Source organism: Tachypleus tridentatus, chromosome 6 (genome assembly GCF_004210375.1).
Source record: "Tachypleus tridentatus isolate NWPU-2018 chromosome 6, ASM421037v1, whole genome shotgun sequence".
Taxonomy (NCBI): domain Eukaryota; kingdom Metazoa; phylum Arthropoda; class Merostomata; order Xiphosura; family Limulidae; genus Tachypleus; species Tachypleus tridentatus.
This window is the reverse complement of record NC_134830.1, coordinates 93793087-93810294: the sequence shown is the minus strand read 5'-3', so window position 1 is coordinate 93810294 and position 17208 is coordinate 93793087. Positions and strand designations below refer to the sequence as shown.

Here is a 17208-nt window from a genome sequence, read left to right as displayed (position 1 = left end):
CATGCTTGTATGTATACTATGTTTGAACCTCCAGAGCTATATGTAACAACTTAGGTCTCTTATTCAAGTTAAATGAAATTTTGTTGTTGATTTTTGTAATTAAACACAAAGCTACACAGTGGGCTACCTGTGCTCTGCCCAACACAGATATCAAAACTGGTTTCTAGCATTTTAAATTTGTAGATATATTACTTTGCCACAGAAGGGCATTTTAAATTAAATAATGAAAATAAATTATTCTTTTACACATTTCTTGCTTAAGCATGTTCAAGAAGCAATAAAAACAAAACTTTGGCTGCATTAAATGACCATTTATCTTATTTTCTGACATCTTATTCACTTTATCAACAAACAATTCACTTTGTGCATTCAAACTTTACTGGAAAGTGTGAGCATGTTTTGGTTGAAATGTGTGTGAAAATAATTTTGTTTTTAATTTTCTAATTACAGTATGTTTGTTTTTGTAGTGTGTCATATTTATAGTAAATTGCAATGTAATTACCACAGAGTAAGAAACCATGAAGACAGTGTCCAAAGTTCCTAGAAAGAGAGAAGCATCATAGCTATCATCAAACATGTGACGCTTGTTCCACTCCTGTATGAGCAAAAATAATATTAAAATTTCTGAAAAGTATTTCCACAATCTTTAGTGATTATACTTTCATATAAAACATCATTTAAATTAACAGTATCTAAATTTAAGATAAAACTAGTTTTCAAAAGGTGATGAAAATGTAGAGAGAATCATTATTCACTTTAAAGGATTATTTTTAAATTATAGCTCTAAAAAAAATGTAAGCCAAAAATTACAAATTAATGATAAATATATGAAGACATAAATAAATAAATGATGGAATAATTTTCAGTCAAGGAAAAGTAAATATTTTGCAATTTTCATCTCCTGTAATATATTCTTTTACAAGGATCAGAAATTATAAATATATACATAGAGGAATTCCCAAGCTTTCCCAGTCCATGACCCACTTGAGTAACTATGTAACTTTCTGAGGCCCTTACCCAGTGGGCAGCATTTCTGTTCTAATATATATACCTTTGATCTCTGCATTACAGAAGAAATGTATTTGTGAAAAAGCTTCCTCAGCACAAAACTTCATAACTCAAACCTTATTTTCCCATTGACTCCCATGTTATAGATGTAGATGCTTTCTAACAGAAAATTTTTGATCCACAGAAATAACAAAAAGACACATCAATAAGAAAACATTGCAAAACACATATTAAAGGTAACTGGCATAGTTTCATAGTTTTATTTACCAACAATAATAGTAGGCACACAAAAATGATAAATTTTACATAGAGAGGGCAAAATACTGGGATAAGTGGTTGGTAGTCAATTGAAGCTGCATGGGTGTGATTTCAATAACATCCTTCTCATCTGCAGCACAATCTTGTTCCAACATTAACATATCTTCATTCAACCTATCTTCTCCATGGGACTTTAATAAATCAATCATATCACCTTCAACAATATCTTCAAAAACCAGTCTGTATGCCTGTCCTGCAAATTCCATAATGTCTTAGTGAACTTTCCCAGCACTTTCTGTTTGGAGGAACTATGTCAAGTCATTAATACATTATGGCCATATGTTTTTCGCACACCATTCATAGATGACTCCTGCACTTCATTCCACGACTTAAGTGATGTTGCCTATTGCATCTATAATGTTATATTTCTTCAGGAAATCATAAACTGTAGGCTTATCTTATCCAGCAGTAACTTTAACCAATTGTTACATTTTAACTAAACTGTCACATCAAATAAGTGGCATAACTTGATCTCAACGAACAAAATTTGGTAAGAAAAAACAGAATCTCTCTTTCAGTATCTGTGAGTGTTAGATGGGTGTATTGGGTATTTTGACATAATATTACTGTACAGGAATTAAGAATAACAAATTAACAAAAAAAAATTATTAAATTCTTCAAAGCCTTATATTTAGCAGTTAATTATTAGTTTAGTATACTTACAATATTTTAACACAAATAAATAGGTAAAATTTACCTATTTTTTTGCAAACACACACACACAACTTTTGGAAACCTAGATATTGACAATCTAGATTATTTTTAATATAAAGAAATTTTCACAATAAAAAGTGTAACTAATAATCTGCTTATTTACATTCAACATTCAAACAGCTTTTTCTTACAACAAATATGTATTTTCTATTCATTCATGATTCAGTAATCTATACACAACCTCACAAGAGTCAAGAAGGGTTTCATCACAACAAGAAACAACATGATTACTACTGACCAAAAAGAACATGCACTTCAATGGGTACCAGTCAAAGACAATTTTTCTGAAAATGATCATAACAGTAGGGATGTATGTGTAAACTATCAAGAGATATTTATTCCTGATGTTTAAAAAAACACCCAGGTTCAAAAAATCAATTTATACCAAAAGACTGAAGACTTTTTAAAGGGAGATATTTTTCTTTAAGGGCAAACTGAGAATGCTGATAAAGAAGAATCTACTCTTCAAAAGCACTCAGATAATGGGGTTTGTTATTTTTGTTTATAAGAAATATTACGAGGCCCTTAAAATGTTTTATGCTACAATCATGCAAGGTCACAGTACTCCAAAATGAAAACAAAAAGAAATATCAGAATCCTTAAAACATAATGTCTGTTTATACAAGAAATACTTACCATCATAACATTAAATCTTGGAACTTAATAACAAAATACAATATCCTATGCATGAAAAATGTACTGCATAACTAAATACTTACTTCATAATCATATATCTCAGGAAAACTTGTATTAAAAGGGGTCCATTCTGATTCCATTGTAGTTTTTGAATTGCTAAAGGTTTTTCTTGTGGCATGAAAAAGGGCATAGCTGTTGGTAAAATAACGGTTTATTAACAATATATTTTTTTAAAAAATATATAAGCCTATTCATGCATAAATAGTGATAGATTGACATATACATGTGAGACCTAAGATATCTAGGTGGTCTACATTAAGACATACTGAGACATGTTCAAGTCCTAGTCATTACTGAAATATGTTTGAAGAACACTATTATCAATTTTTAATGCTTTTCACACAATACATTCAGCAGCTGTTGTTACTGACCATAAATTGAGCGTACCATTTGGTCTGCATATCAAATATCATTTAATGCTCTTATTAGGTATTTTGTCAAAACAAAATACACTATCACACAGTTACACTCAGAAACAGTGAAAAGTTTTAAAATAAATTATAAAAGTTCAAAGTATCATAATATAACCTCACAATAACAATCCTTCTGCTAGTTAAAGATCAAAAGTATATTACTTTAACAACAGAATTAACCTAACTGTCAAATGTCAGCAGTTTCATGTAAAAGTTAATATCTTCCTTAACTGAAAATATATTTCAGTTAGATACTACCTTGCACTAGTAAGGACCTCTTTTGTAACTGCCACAGAATATCCTGTACTTGGTACAAGCCTCAAACTCCTACCTTTATACATGTATTACATCATCCTATGATGTAATCAACACCAATAGGAGAGCAACACATGATCAAGATAGCTTTGGGGTGAGAGAAGGTATTTACGTCTTGGAAATGCAATTTCAGTATAAGAAAATATTAACTTCTGAAACTTCCAAAGCTAGAATCCCACATTGCAAAGATAGAGGGATAGTGAAGGTGCAACAAAACAAAATCAAGCAGAAGTTACTTCACCAAACGAACAAGTGTGCAAGAGTATGAATAGAAGGTACACATTTAGGGTATAGCACTACATCTGGAACAGACATGCTCTTCACCAAGTAAAAACACAGTAACACAAAGAGGGCAGAATGTAATAGGCTGACACCTATCTGCATTCAGGAAAGAGACGTACAACACCAAATCTGTAGAGAAGTGTTGCAGAACATGACCTGAAGCATCATGAAATAATATCTTGAAAAATCCAGTGTGGAAGTGTCAAGAGTAAGTTCTCATGTTACATTAGATTATGACAAATGTAGTCATTTCAGGCAAAATATTCAGCAGAAATGCCTTGCATAAGATATTATGATCAACAAGTTTCTCCAGGTAAAAACCTCTATGAGAAGCACCTTCAATATTTAGGAGTGTTATGAGAAAAAAATGAAAATACACACACACACACACACATATATATACACACACATAGGTAGTAGTGTGATCAGGAGGAATGTCATTGCCAGTTTGTTGTCAAGCAACATGGCATACTGATAACACTTATGTAGCAAACCATAGTACCAAATATAGCAACATTGAAATATATTACATTGTCAACATATCTAGGGTTGATAGACAATGAAGTGTATATGAAAAAGTCAAGTGTTCAGCCTGGACGTAAAACATTTAGGGGAAGTGCCTTGGAATATGAGACAAATTAAAACAAATGTAATCAATCCAGGCAAAAACACCCAGTGGAAACACCTTGCATAACTGTCCACAAGAGTGGTCCACCCAGGCAAAATACACCAAAGAGAAAAACCTTGGGTATGAAATATTATGACTAAGTATAATCCCCTAAGTATGATCTAGAAGAAGCACCTTGGAATATGTTGGATTATGCCAAGTGCTGTGAAACAGGGCAGAAGACATTTGATGGAAAGATCCTGTACAAGTCTGTAAGACTTGGAATTGGATGGTTGATTTAGTGTTTTATGGCACAAAGTAGCTAGGCTATCTGTGCCAAACATCTGGTAAAAAGGTAAAATTAAAGTAAATTTAGTAAAATTCATAAAACAAAATTGAGGTAAAACAAAACAAAGTTTAAGAAAAACAAAAATATCATAAAACCAATGTTTACATCTAGTGTACAGCATTAAGAGAAAAACTACAGTAATACAAGTTGTAAAGGACTTTCTGTAGCATAATTGTAATTATCATAACCCACCAGGAAGACTAACAGGTAAGTACAAAAACCATCATCAGTCACCTGAAGTTGGCCTTTCCAGTTCTAGTTCCAAGCTATTTGACATTATGGCCATTTTCAAAAAGTAATAAAAGTTTTAAAAGACGTGTAGCAAAAGTTTAATAATAACTTGCCAGGATGACTAACAGGTAGTTCAAACGGCAGCGTCAGTCACCTGAAATTGGCCTTTCCAGTCCTGGTGTCGAGTTATTTAACATTACGGCACTGGGGCAGTTGATATATGAAGACAGTCATATATTACAATGAATTGGTCATCCACAGTCCCTGGGAACCCTTCACCTGCCCCTGAAGTGAAGGGTAGGATTCTATGGTGAAGCAATATGGTTCCAGATATGAGTTTAGCCACAACAGGCTTATGATGGGTCTCCAAACTCCCATATTTCAAGGAACAACAGTTAAGATGGGAATAAAACCCCAATTGAGTGGGCACCACCCAGTCAGCAGCCCTATCAGCAAGAGGTCTTGAACAGACCAGGCAAGTTGACTGGAAGAGGTATGATCCTAAAGAGGAGAGTAAAAGATATGGAAAATGAGTTGGAGGGACAGAACTGAAGGCAGAAACCCTCATAGAGAACCAACAGAACTGTAGTCTAAAAGATACAAATGAAAAATACAGAAAGAAAGCACTCATTACCAAAGTACAACAAAACCCAGAAATCTGTAGAGTCTACAAATAATATTAAAATAATGAACCTGTTACAATATAAAATTGGATTTAAAACTTAAAATAATAAGCAACATCCAAAGAACAAAACCATTAAAAGAATTTAGAAGAGAAAAGACACGTAAATATTATATTTATATCCATTCAAAGAACTAAGAAAACAAAAGACATAAAAGTAAATCCTATCCTGAAGAACACGAGAAGAAATAGAGAACCACATTTGTTTTTTGTTAACTCAAATCTAATTACCAATTAGGTTTGACTAGTTGTATAGAAAAAGCAACTCACAGACTAGCATAAATAGTGGAAAAAAGTATAAATAACAAACCAACACCCACAAAAGAGGCCAAAGTTACAATTACCCAAACAGTAATGACTGTGCAAAAGCTCGGATATATATTGAAAATTAAACAACAAAAAATAAAAAACAAACTCTAAATGCAAATTGAAACTAAAGTGACTGAGTTGGTAAAGAATAATAAAAATATAGCATTAAATACTGAGCAGAGAAGGCATTAAAGACCAAAATTATAGCATAAGAAAATTAGACCAATCCACACAAGCTAACATAAACTCACTAAACATGGGTATATCTCCTGGAAGTGAGGAATACAAGCTAAAAAACATACCACAAATTTTCTGGGAAGAAGAAGAATAACTAACCAAGGATATTACCTGGAGTCACAGAAATAGGAGGAAAGTGCTGTAGAAAGAAATTTCCACTCAGTAGTTAGAACCTTCTTCACAAAAAAATAAAAAGTGTAAGGAAAAAAATCACTGGATAAATGTAAGACATGAATTCTCAGCACACTAAAACTTGTGCTTTCCAAGAAGGTATCGTAGACTCTGAGAAATAAGGACTGTGTCAGAATCATTGTCTATCATGGTGAGAAATTTATCTGCCATATTAAATGATATGAACAAATGAAAATTCTTAAAGCAGAATTACTTCTAAAACAAATGAGTAAAAATAATGGAAATCTAACACAAGTCCTTGAAACTGACAGAAATTTGTGATTAAGCATAATCCAAATTTTGTAGCATAAGGATGAATTAAAACATGCCTATACCAGGAATGCCAATCAAAAAATGTAAGGATTGTACTAAAATAGAAGAGGTAGTTAGCTGTGTTTGTGTAAATGGTGCAGTAAGATTGGTATAGGGTAGTCACATGATCAGCATGTTCTGAAAGAGTGCAAAACTGATGGGGTATAAAAATACTGGTGTCCTAGGCCAAAAACATTTCTTTTAGCAATGCTTAGAGGGAAAAATCATGATTGAGATAGCTTTAGCAATGAAAAGAAATAAGACTGTTTCAGAAATCATACACAGAAGAGGAAGTCTATACAGAAGCAATGATACAGAATGACAATGAGCCTGGACAGGAAAAGCAGCACACAAAGAAAGAAACTACCACCAGAAGCATTAAAGCAGGAAATCATGTATGAAAAACATCAGTGGGTAATTGTTGTTGTTATACCATTGTGCATCACAGCTCTATAAGATGATAGTAATATAAGTTATCCATGACACTGATAGCATCATATCACAGATTAAAATATGGGGCTTGTCACATATAGGCATATACTTTATTAAGTGACCCACAAGGATAACAACTAAACATCAGTTCCATAAATAGACCAGTTTCCTCCAGCCACCACCGTATTAGCTGAAGAAAATGCATGAAGAGAGATGTTTAGGCCTTTGATATTTTTTCTTTATTTTTGCATACACTGCAGAAAATAGCAAAAATTAATATGAAGATAAAACTGTTTTAGTATTAAATAAAAAAGGTTTATAAATCAAGGCAACTAAAACTCAAAAAACACAGGAAAAACACATATGAACACGTGCTAGTGTTCACGAGTATTACTGCACTTGGGTGTTTTTCTACTATTGCTGGAAGGGTACAGCATAATGATGATTACATAATCATTTGGTGCAATACACACAGACACATAAAAATGAGATTTGTTCAAGACTTGTAGTATGATTATGAAACTCCATGGCAATTGCATGCAAGACAATATCTCGGTGTAACAAAGTAGTATGTAGCATTTCTGAAATAACAAATAACAATAATAGACAGATTAAACACTGCTGTTCTCATTGACTGATACTTATCCGTACATAATATTATTTGTTTATAGTAAACTTTACCAAATACACACTTCTGTTATATTAACTACTCCAAAAGTTCAGCATCATAAACTGATCAATATATTATCCACAAAAATAAGAAGTATTTTAAACAAAGCAATATTTGTTCTATAAACTTCAATTTCACAAGGGAAAAACTCCAAAACATTTTGAAAGAAAAATTATTCATTTACATAATTTTCCATTTCTGCATCCATAACACAGTCAAAAAAATAATTTATTGGAATTGGTTTTATAAATTTAATGTATGAGAGTAGTCAATTGTTATGCATTATTTAAAAAAAACATGACCAACATACTGAGTAATGGCTGCATATTTCTAGGAGAATGAAAAATAAAAAGTACATGTAAATGCAACCTCCTGAAGTTTCTAAGGCTTCAGCAGCCTTAAAGTTTATTTGTAGAACATGCAATATTTGTCACTCGTTATTTGATAACTTGAATGGACACACTAGGGCCTGAAAAGTAGTTACTACAGAAGCTTAACATCACAAAATATAACATTTTCCTTACCTTCACACAGAAGTGATAGATAGTACTTTTTGCCACAAAAATAATTTATTTTTCATGTGCAAATGATCTTGAATACAACTCTAATTCCCACATGTGTTCTATGTCTATGATGTAAACACCATAAAACTATAGCTCCCCATCAGTAAGTAGTCTATATGGGCACCTCATGTATCATGAAAGAAACACTAGATGTGGAGATTGGAGTGGGAGGTTCATTTTCAAGAAAGGAAAATGTTAATTTCAGAAATGTCACTCAACTCTTCACAAAGCTGATAGCTAAAATCCCATACTGCTAAAATAGTGTGGAGGGACAGGTGGAAATAAGAAAATTAACAAATGAGCTCCCTCCTGATAAAGTAACATCAGAAAGGAGAAATTCATGGAGCATGTCACTTTGAGTGAGGAAACTAGCAGGTTATCAATCAGTAGGAGACCACATCCATCTCATATAAGGAATGTTCTTCACTTAACAGAGGTGGTGGGGCAAAGACTATCAAAAGAAAGTCTCTTAATGGGAAGGAAGGTGGGAGAGTATGAGAGAAGGTAATACATTTTTAATTTAAGAAAATGTTAACTTCCAAAGTGTACTTATCTTCTCTTACACCACAGCTAAAATCCAACATGGATAAGGTGGACAAGCCAGTGAGGGCATTATCCATGCAGAAAGTGTCTGCTTAGATCATGGTTGGGTCAATAGGTGATTGGCACCCTAGTGGGGAACCACACTACACACAAAAAGTGTATGCTCTTTGCCCAGAACTGAACTGATGTAGTATGGATGGAAATTTACATGACTGTAAGGTTTCATTGCTTGGGGTTGCAATTATAGGGTCATGGTCCCTATATTCCATGCTAGTGGCTAGGGCAATTGGACTGCAAGATTTATATACTTAAAAATGGATCCTAACCTGTAGCCATAAAGTGATGCATTTTGAGCCAACATCATGATGAAAAGACAAGCAACATAAAAGTGGACAAATCTTCTCCTCAATCTGAAGAAGTCCAGAAGGCAACATCTCAGGCTTGAAGTGATGGAATTGTATATGCCTTAGTCAACCTAAGGAAACAGAAACCATATGGTCTGAAATTATGAACGCTCACTCTCCAACCAAGTGGGCAAGATAAATTCTGCTTGCTCCTAGAAATATAGAGAAGATGTGGAACAAACTATACCCAATCAAGGACTTAGGATGAAACCACTCTGCAATGAGAATAATGAGGAGATAATGTACTGTCATCCATGAATAATGTAATGAATAAATATTGATCAAACAAGAAAGTCAATGCTCAACTCAACCTCATAGCCAAGCAACAAATCTGAACCACTATTATGACGAGAGTCCTGTATAGACTGGTACCTCTCCCCATGATATCAGGGAAAAAACATCCAAGGACCCAGATAGTCACCAACTATGCTCTTTTCTCCAAGAGTGGAAGAAATTCACTGAAGGAAAAGACTTCATCCACTATCCTTGATACTGGAAACTGGGTGTAGTAAGAATTTCCCAGTTCCATTAGTACAGTCCTAAGTAATAGTATTCTGAAATCAGTGCAACAGATGAACCAAATGTTTTAAGTTGTTTACAAGAAAACTGATACCAATTTATTCACTCCAGTAAATGGCAAGTATGGACAGGATCCCCTTGTGCTTTATTATAATAGTCCATGGATTGTAGTCCAGCATTGCACAGTAATAAGATCTGGTCAGTCTATAAGTGGTTGCATGAAACACCTAATTTTTCAGAGCCTGTTCCAACTTAAATCAAGTATACTGAATTAGTGGTTGCTAGTGCAGAATTGGTTCCATAAAGGCACACCTGCACAGGCAACACTCCCTACAGTGTGAGATCCTATGAAAGTGAGGTCAGGGAACCCTGAAAAATAAAGAGACGATCATAGCAATGAAAATACTTACCCCTCTGTATAATCTAGCAGAAGTGGTTAAGATAACTATAGGGGTAGTTGAAAACCCTCAGATAAAGATACTATAAGTTCATGCAAATAATGTAAGATAAAAGTATCGTGGGCAATTCAACTGGGCCACTAAAAATATACAAATGCAATAAATCTGATAAGACATCACTTGCAAAAAACTCCTCACCTCTAGAAAGTGTCTAGAATAAATGATATTAATCAATTTTGTACCCACATCATAAATGTATGAATGAATCCTGAAAAACTGAATGATTCCAATGAATAAAAAGTCACTATCTTACATCCCTAAAGGATGTGGGGTAAAAACCTTCAAGATCCCCCACAAAGAAAAAGAATTCCCAAAAGACAGACATGAGAGCTTTGGTAACCAGGAGCTCTATATTTTGAAGACTAAACTTACTTCACATAAAAATTGCAAAAGTAAAATATTGGCTGGAAAGACTGATTTAGATAGCTTGACCAGTCAATTAAAATGTGAGAGAAAATTAAAGACGTGGGTGCCTAGTTGGATGGGATAAGTAAAAGCCAACTGTCCATACAGTCACAGAACTGCAGGCCTACCAAATGCATCCTCTATGAGAGACCTTTGGACATGATAGTAAACAAGTCAGCTATAGTCAACATAAAGGAAACAACAGGTGGGTGGACAAACTGGAATGTGTACAAAGGCCCAAGACTTCTATCTTGGTTATCCACATCCCAAAAGAGTGTACCAACTTCAGAATGAGAAAACATCCATCTTAAACTGAGGGATAATCCAAAATTGGTTGAAAGGATGGCAGATCTAATAATAGGTACCAAATATACAAGAAAATGATGGGAGTGATTGTTGAATAAGTAAGAAGATGAAAGAAAAGGGTGAAAGTGGAAGGTCATGGAAAAGCCTCCTGAGAAAGAACACTGTATGGCCCAATGGTCTTCTGTAAAGAGAAGGGCCAAAGATTGTAAAGTTGAGCTCCCACCAGATTAGAGTTAAGGGATTGCTCTAGAAACAAGCCACCTTTGTTTCCCACAGTAGCCAGCCCTCTGAGAGGATGGACTTTGGAAAATAGCAAGTGGATGAGGTGCAGGAGAATGTGTATTCCTAAGGATGAGAAATGAGAAACTCTTGGTCTGAGAAATGTAGACAAATGAGATTCGAAAGTATAAGGAATACCACTCAAAATCTCATCTCAAAGGAAGGATGCAATAAAAAGGTCCCTGAGATACAATTAAAGGAAGTACACTACAGAAAGTAAGATATAATAACTAAGTAACATCTAGAAAAGAATCTATATTAGCTGGAACAAAATGGAAGAAATCAATGTAAAGGTAGAGAACTGGCATGTGCAACTTCCTCCAGTGAAGCTGATAGTCTCAAGATGCAGATTCTTTGAAAACAACAGAAAGCATGGACAGCTAGTGAAGAAGTTGAGCATGAAAGAGATGAAAGAAAGATAAAGGAGAAAGTGGGAGATTCCAAGTTGGAAGATGAGAATTACAGGTTTGAAGTTCAAAAAAAGAAGAATTTGACTACATGTCTTGGAAGATGCATCTTAATGTATAGGAAAACAAAGAAGCAGAGGGTCAGTACAAAGGTGAGAAAGAAATATATCTTCATGAGCATGAGGACAAGAAAAGAGACATAGTGAGGAGTTCATGCAACAATGTAGCCATAGATTCAACAAATAGAACTGAAAAAATAGAAATAATATCATATAACTGTGCAATCAATGCAACAATGGATAAAAGTAGGATTAACCAATCTTCATTATAAAGAAAGGAACCAGAAAAAAAGCAGGTGGTGGAAACAGCTAGTCAAAATTATTGTAAGAAGTGGTAGGCTCAGCTGAAGCAATGGAAGCAGAAGGTCAGAAATTCTGGGTCAAGGATAAAGAACATAAAATGAAACCGAGCACCTGATACACCAAAGTGGTAATATCACTCACCATTAGAGTGTCTCAAGTCACCTTTGTGAAAGAAGACAACTCGTATTGAGAAGTATCAGAAACATAAACATCAACCCTTTTGCAACAGGCTAGGTATAATATACACAAATTTGCAAACACATTTGCACACATTAAATATTTACATTATAACTTATGATACATAATGTGTATCTTCATAAAATTTAGTAAACTTTTAGTAAAGATTACAAGTTTTTATGTGGAACAAAAATAAGATTTTTTAATGAAATATTTTTACTAAAAATCTATTTGTCAAAATATCAAGTCTGTTTCATTACTGGTCCAAATGCAAAGTGATCTCATAAATCTCAAATATTATATGTTTAATCTCTAAAACCTCCTAAATATGTTTTAAGTGTTTGTTTTCAGTAAGACTTCATTTTTATTTTCTATACCCTAACTATGTGGGCTGTGTCACTTGACCAGCCTGGTAACCACCATAAAAAACTTAGGAAAAAATATAAATTGTGCTTTTTTGTGCAAAAATTACTACTTATTATAATATGAAAATACAAATGTTAATCTAAGAAATTTAAGTCTCATAATGCTATATATTTACTATTTTTTATATAATTACCTTCCAGCTATGCCTAGCTAACAATATATAACTTGCATTGATGAGGTGCACGTGCTCCTGTTACATATCCAATAAAATAAAACTGACCTTTAATCTTCCCTGTCTTGGCTGTGTTTTAGTAAACCACTATTTTGTAAAACACAGTCACATTTCAATTATTATACATCCTAAGCTGTTGATTGGTTATTCACATATCATATACTCTAGGAAGAGTGCATGCGGGATAGTTAAAAAAAATGGAAAGAGTTGAACAGGGCCACAGTGTTTGATTCAGTACATAAGCCATATCTCAGCAAAACAAAAAAATACAAAATTCTTATTTTATATTCTAGCTTATCAGTATCAGTAATTTGATTCCTTATTTGTGCAAAATTATTGACTTAGTATTTTGACATCACAAACACCTAATTTTAAACACTGCTAAATTCAACATATCACATAATTCACTAATATCTATATTTAAACATGTTATTTTAATATTTACTTTTAAATTAAGATATTGAATTATACATAATATCAAAGTGTGAATTGTAATGTATAATTTGATTCCAAATTTATTAACATAAACACATAAAATAGTAGTTCAATAAAATTTTGAATGCAAGTCAACAAAGGTGATGGCATGGCCTTTGATCCCTGACCAGTCAGAAAATGGTAAATTCATACTCCAGACAATCCATGAACCTATTAAACTTTTCTTTTTTTTATTCATTATTTATAGGAAAGAATTAACTTTGTATTTGGGTATAATTATGATACAACATCTTAAATACTTTCTTAATTGAAAGTTAAAATGGCAAGTATATTGTAGAAAAATTGAGTAAATAAAGAAAAAAAAAGGCTGAATCAAACAGTTCTGTGAAAATTAAACTTTTTCAATACACGATATATTTATGGTGTATATTGTATATGACAGATATGTTGCCTTTCTACTAGTGAAGAGCTATAGTCTAATGCTGATATGCCATAGACTATCACAGTATGGTTTAATATATGTTGGGGTGGAAACTACCAAGTATGGTGGGCTAATTCTGATTTGGAATGAGCCAGAAGAAGCATGTTGTCCATGTACCAGTAAACTCTCAACCCAAAAACATTAAAATGTGCGAGCAAATGCCTAGACTACCCAATTGGTCACAGGATAATGAGGAGTAGGGATGGAAATGAAAAAAGTAGAGAGGAGGTGGAGGAAGAAAGGAACACAAATCCTTCTGATAAAACCCAAAGAACCTACAGACTCTTGAAGAAGGAATTCCAGCAAAGAATATACAAGCAAGCTGAGCTTACACTGGACCAGAACCCACTGGGTAGTTTCCAGTAATGATGTGCAGTGCACTGCTGAACAAAAAGAGGCACCCCGAGAAGAAGGGACAAGTAAGGGTATGGGAAGGGGAAGGACAGAAAATGATAATAGGTATTTTATGGGCTCTGACTAAGACAAACATGCAACAATATTGTATAAAATAAATTTTTGTTGGTCCAATGCTCCTGTGACTCTAGTTTCTGGTGTTGTATCAAAAGTATCACCACAGAAATGGTGCCCATACATAAAATTCAAAGTCGATAGTAAACAGACCTGAGCTAAAATCAAATTATGACCTAGAAAGTCCCAACAACAAAGAAACCATGTATGCAAAGCCAGCACTGAAGATAACAACCAACATAGTTTAAAGAAAAGATGGGAAAGATAATTCCCAGAAAATTTCTCGGGCTTTCTGTGGGAAACCTCAGAGATGAAGTGTAGAGAAGAAAGATAATATAAAAGAGTTGTAAGGGTAAGATACAAGTGAGAATAATGGGCATGGATCAGACTGACAGGAAATTCAGAAGCCTAACAACTGCTAGTTCAAAAAGAAACAGCCAGTACGATGGTATGAAAGAATGAACTGATCCGAAGCCTGTGGGGGACAAGGCATGCTAATCCCATTCCTTAATTGCAAGGCAAATCAATCAGCACAAACCCAAATATCAAGGAAAGGAGGAAAAACCAAAAAAGGGTTGGAATAGTGATCATGAAATAAGGAGGATAAGGCTCATAAGAACTAGGAGAAAAAGAGATAAAACTTCATATATCTGAAAATCCAAATCCAAAAAATTACATCAGGTCTAACTGATTCCTCAAATGGGGAATGGGAAAGTACACATAAATCAGAAGGTGGGAGTCCTCATCCGTCTTAACAGGCTCAACCTGTTTGGGAAAAAATAGTGAGGTTCAGGTTGTATTTGAGTATGTCGTGCTCCTATTGGTAAAGAAGTGACACAAGATGATTTGCAAAAGACACACGTTGGAATCTTTCAATTCCAATAGGGTGGCATAGAATGCTTGTGGTATACATAGAGAAGACAGAATTGAACAAGAGCAGCTAATTTTGTCAGAAGAGGTAAATACTATATCAGAAGTTCAAATATACTAAAATGGTTTCATTTAGAGGTATATTCGTAAAGAGGGAGATCAGATAAAATGTATTATAAAGTGTTTTTTATAGATGGACATTGAATTAATTCACATACAAACTGAATAGAATCCAGAATAGTTAATTCACTGGTAGTATTCCAAAATATTTATCTGTATATCCTTATGTTATAAATAAGCAATGGTATTTACCTTAAGTATCATTATCCTTTCTATTGTGAAATTTTTTTCCTGATATTTTTCAATAATTTAAAGATGTTCTGTTTAGTCAATTAGTCCCATTCCACAAGAAAATGATTTAAAGAAAATTCTTTGAGAAAACTTCTTCAAAAACCAGTTCTACAAAGTAAGTTAATCAAATATTCAAACTTAAAATTGATTTTTTACTAATAAATTTGTATATAAAATATTATAAAAAGGCATATAACTTACCTTTTGATGAACTTTCAAAGTGAAATAAAAATCAATATTATTTAATAAATAAGGAAAGACATGCATATATGTAAAAAATGATATATTTAATCAGAATAGAGAACATAATTACATCATGATATTACAATAGGCAATTTTACCAGCCCATTTGAAAGATTCATAAAACACCAATATTATTTTTTTATTTTAACCATGTAACAATTAATTACTTCTGTAATATGCAATACCATATATGTAATCATTTATATTATTTATTGGTTCAAATGCAATGACAACTTCTTTTAACCTCTCTACACAGTCACAATATTTCTTTTGACCAATCAAAAATTGCTCAATACATAGCTCTTTCAAACTTTGTTCCCTCTTTGTCACAGAAACGAACTTCCACATATTTGGATGATTTGCAAAAGCTACAATGTAATCCTTGTATAGAATTGTTAGTTTTTGACAAGTCCTGTAACATACCTTTATAGCAATTCCACATATCAAGCTTAAATACAGGATATCAGCATTATTGTCTTCATCAGGACATTCAATCTAAGTATCCTCAAAATAATCAATGTCATACATTTTCTTCAAGTGGAAAAATGTCTTCATCAATAAGACAGTTGAATATCTCTGCAACATGGTCTGTAGGAATAAATGTTAATGTAGAGACCATATGAATCTTTATATGAAATCTGCATCTGTGTCGTATCTTTGCCTGAGGCCATTTTTACTAATTCCACAATAAATACACTAACAAAAATGTAAAAACCACCCATGATTAACTTCACACAGAAATTCAATGTTAATTACATTTGATCATTGCAAGTTCAAGATCTGTTAACATAGACATAAGATCTGAGACAAGTACTAACTTCTTTATCTTTCTAAGTAGTCTAATACGTGTTCATTTTTATTCAGTAACAATGCGTAAATTAAAGGAATAGTAACGCTTCCTTGAATCATATATAATTGTTCTAAAATACTCAGAACTGTTTTAAATGTTCCTTTTGCATACAAATAATCATTAATTGTTGGCTTCTTCTTATACAGAAAATTTATATTTGATCATTTGTCACACCAGAGTCACATACTAAAAACTGTTCTCCATTTTCAGTTTTAGTTTACTCTTTTGGAAAAACAATATCTCTTTGATAATTGAAAGTAACTAGCTTTAGAGTTTGTTTTACACATAAATTTTGAATAGTTCTTTTTATGCTGTCTATGGATGACAACTTTGCTGCCACAGCTTGGCTGAGTCCAAAGGATGAATGTGAGACAATATAATGTGATGCATCATGTATATTCTCTGAATCATTTCATATGCTGTGCATTATATTTTCAGTTTTAATACCAGCTGCCAAAATGGTTGTGCTCACAATACTCTTGACTAAAGTTATCACCAATTGTTATGACAACCTTTGCATTTTTTTTTTCAAATTTCAATAATTTCCAATACACTTTTTCTTCCACTTTTTTGTCTTTAACAAATAAGTATCCATTTAACACTAACTTAGTTGTACCTTTCTCACTTTTTACACAATTTAACATTTTGGAGGAAGCAGTTAACAAAAAAATTATAACACCCTTTTCAATATAATACACACACAGTGCACTGTGTACAACTTCACAGGATTGTTTGCAAATAGT

At 33.1% G+C, this 17208-nt stretch overlaps 1 protein-coding gene across 4 annotated transcripts in view; it reads right to left on the bottom strand.

Annotated features, from left to right (window-relative positions):
* LOC143253065 (sugar phosphate exchanger 3-like) overlaps window positions 1-17208 on the bottom strand; it is a 59650-nt gene that overhangs the window by 37468 nt on the left and 4974 nt on the right. The window contains exons 2-4 of one of the 4 annotated variants that reach the window (XM_076506251.1): window positions 16039-16203; window positions 2760-2868; window positions 503-595 (exon numbers count right to left, since the gene is read on the bottom strand). In XM_076506251.1, coding sequence (XP_076362366.1) covers window positions 503-595; window positions 2760-2816 — 150 coding nt within the window. In that variant the 5' untranslated portion in view covers window positions 2817-2868; window positions 16039-16203. The remainder of the gene's footprint in view (window positions 1-502; window positions 596-2759; window positions 2869-16038; window positions 16204-17208) is intronic. The other 3 variants (XM_076506247.1, XM_076506252.1, XM_076506248.1) reach the window with 3 other exon arrangements.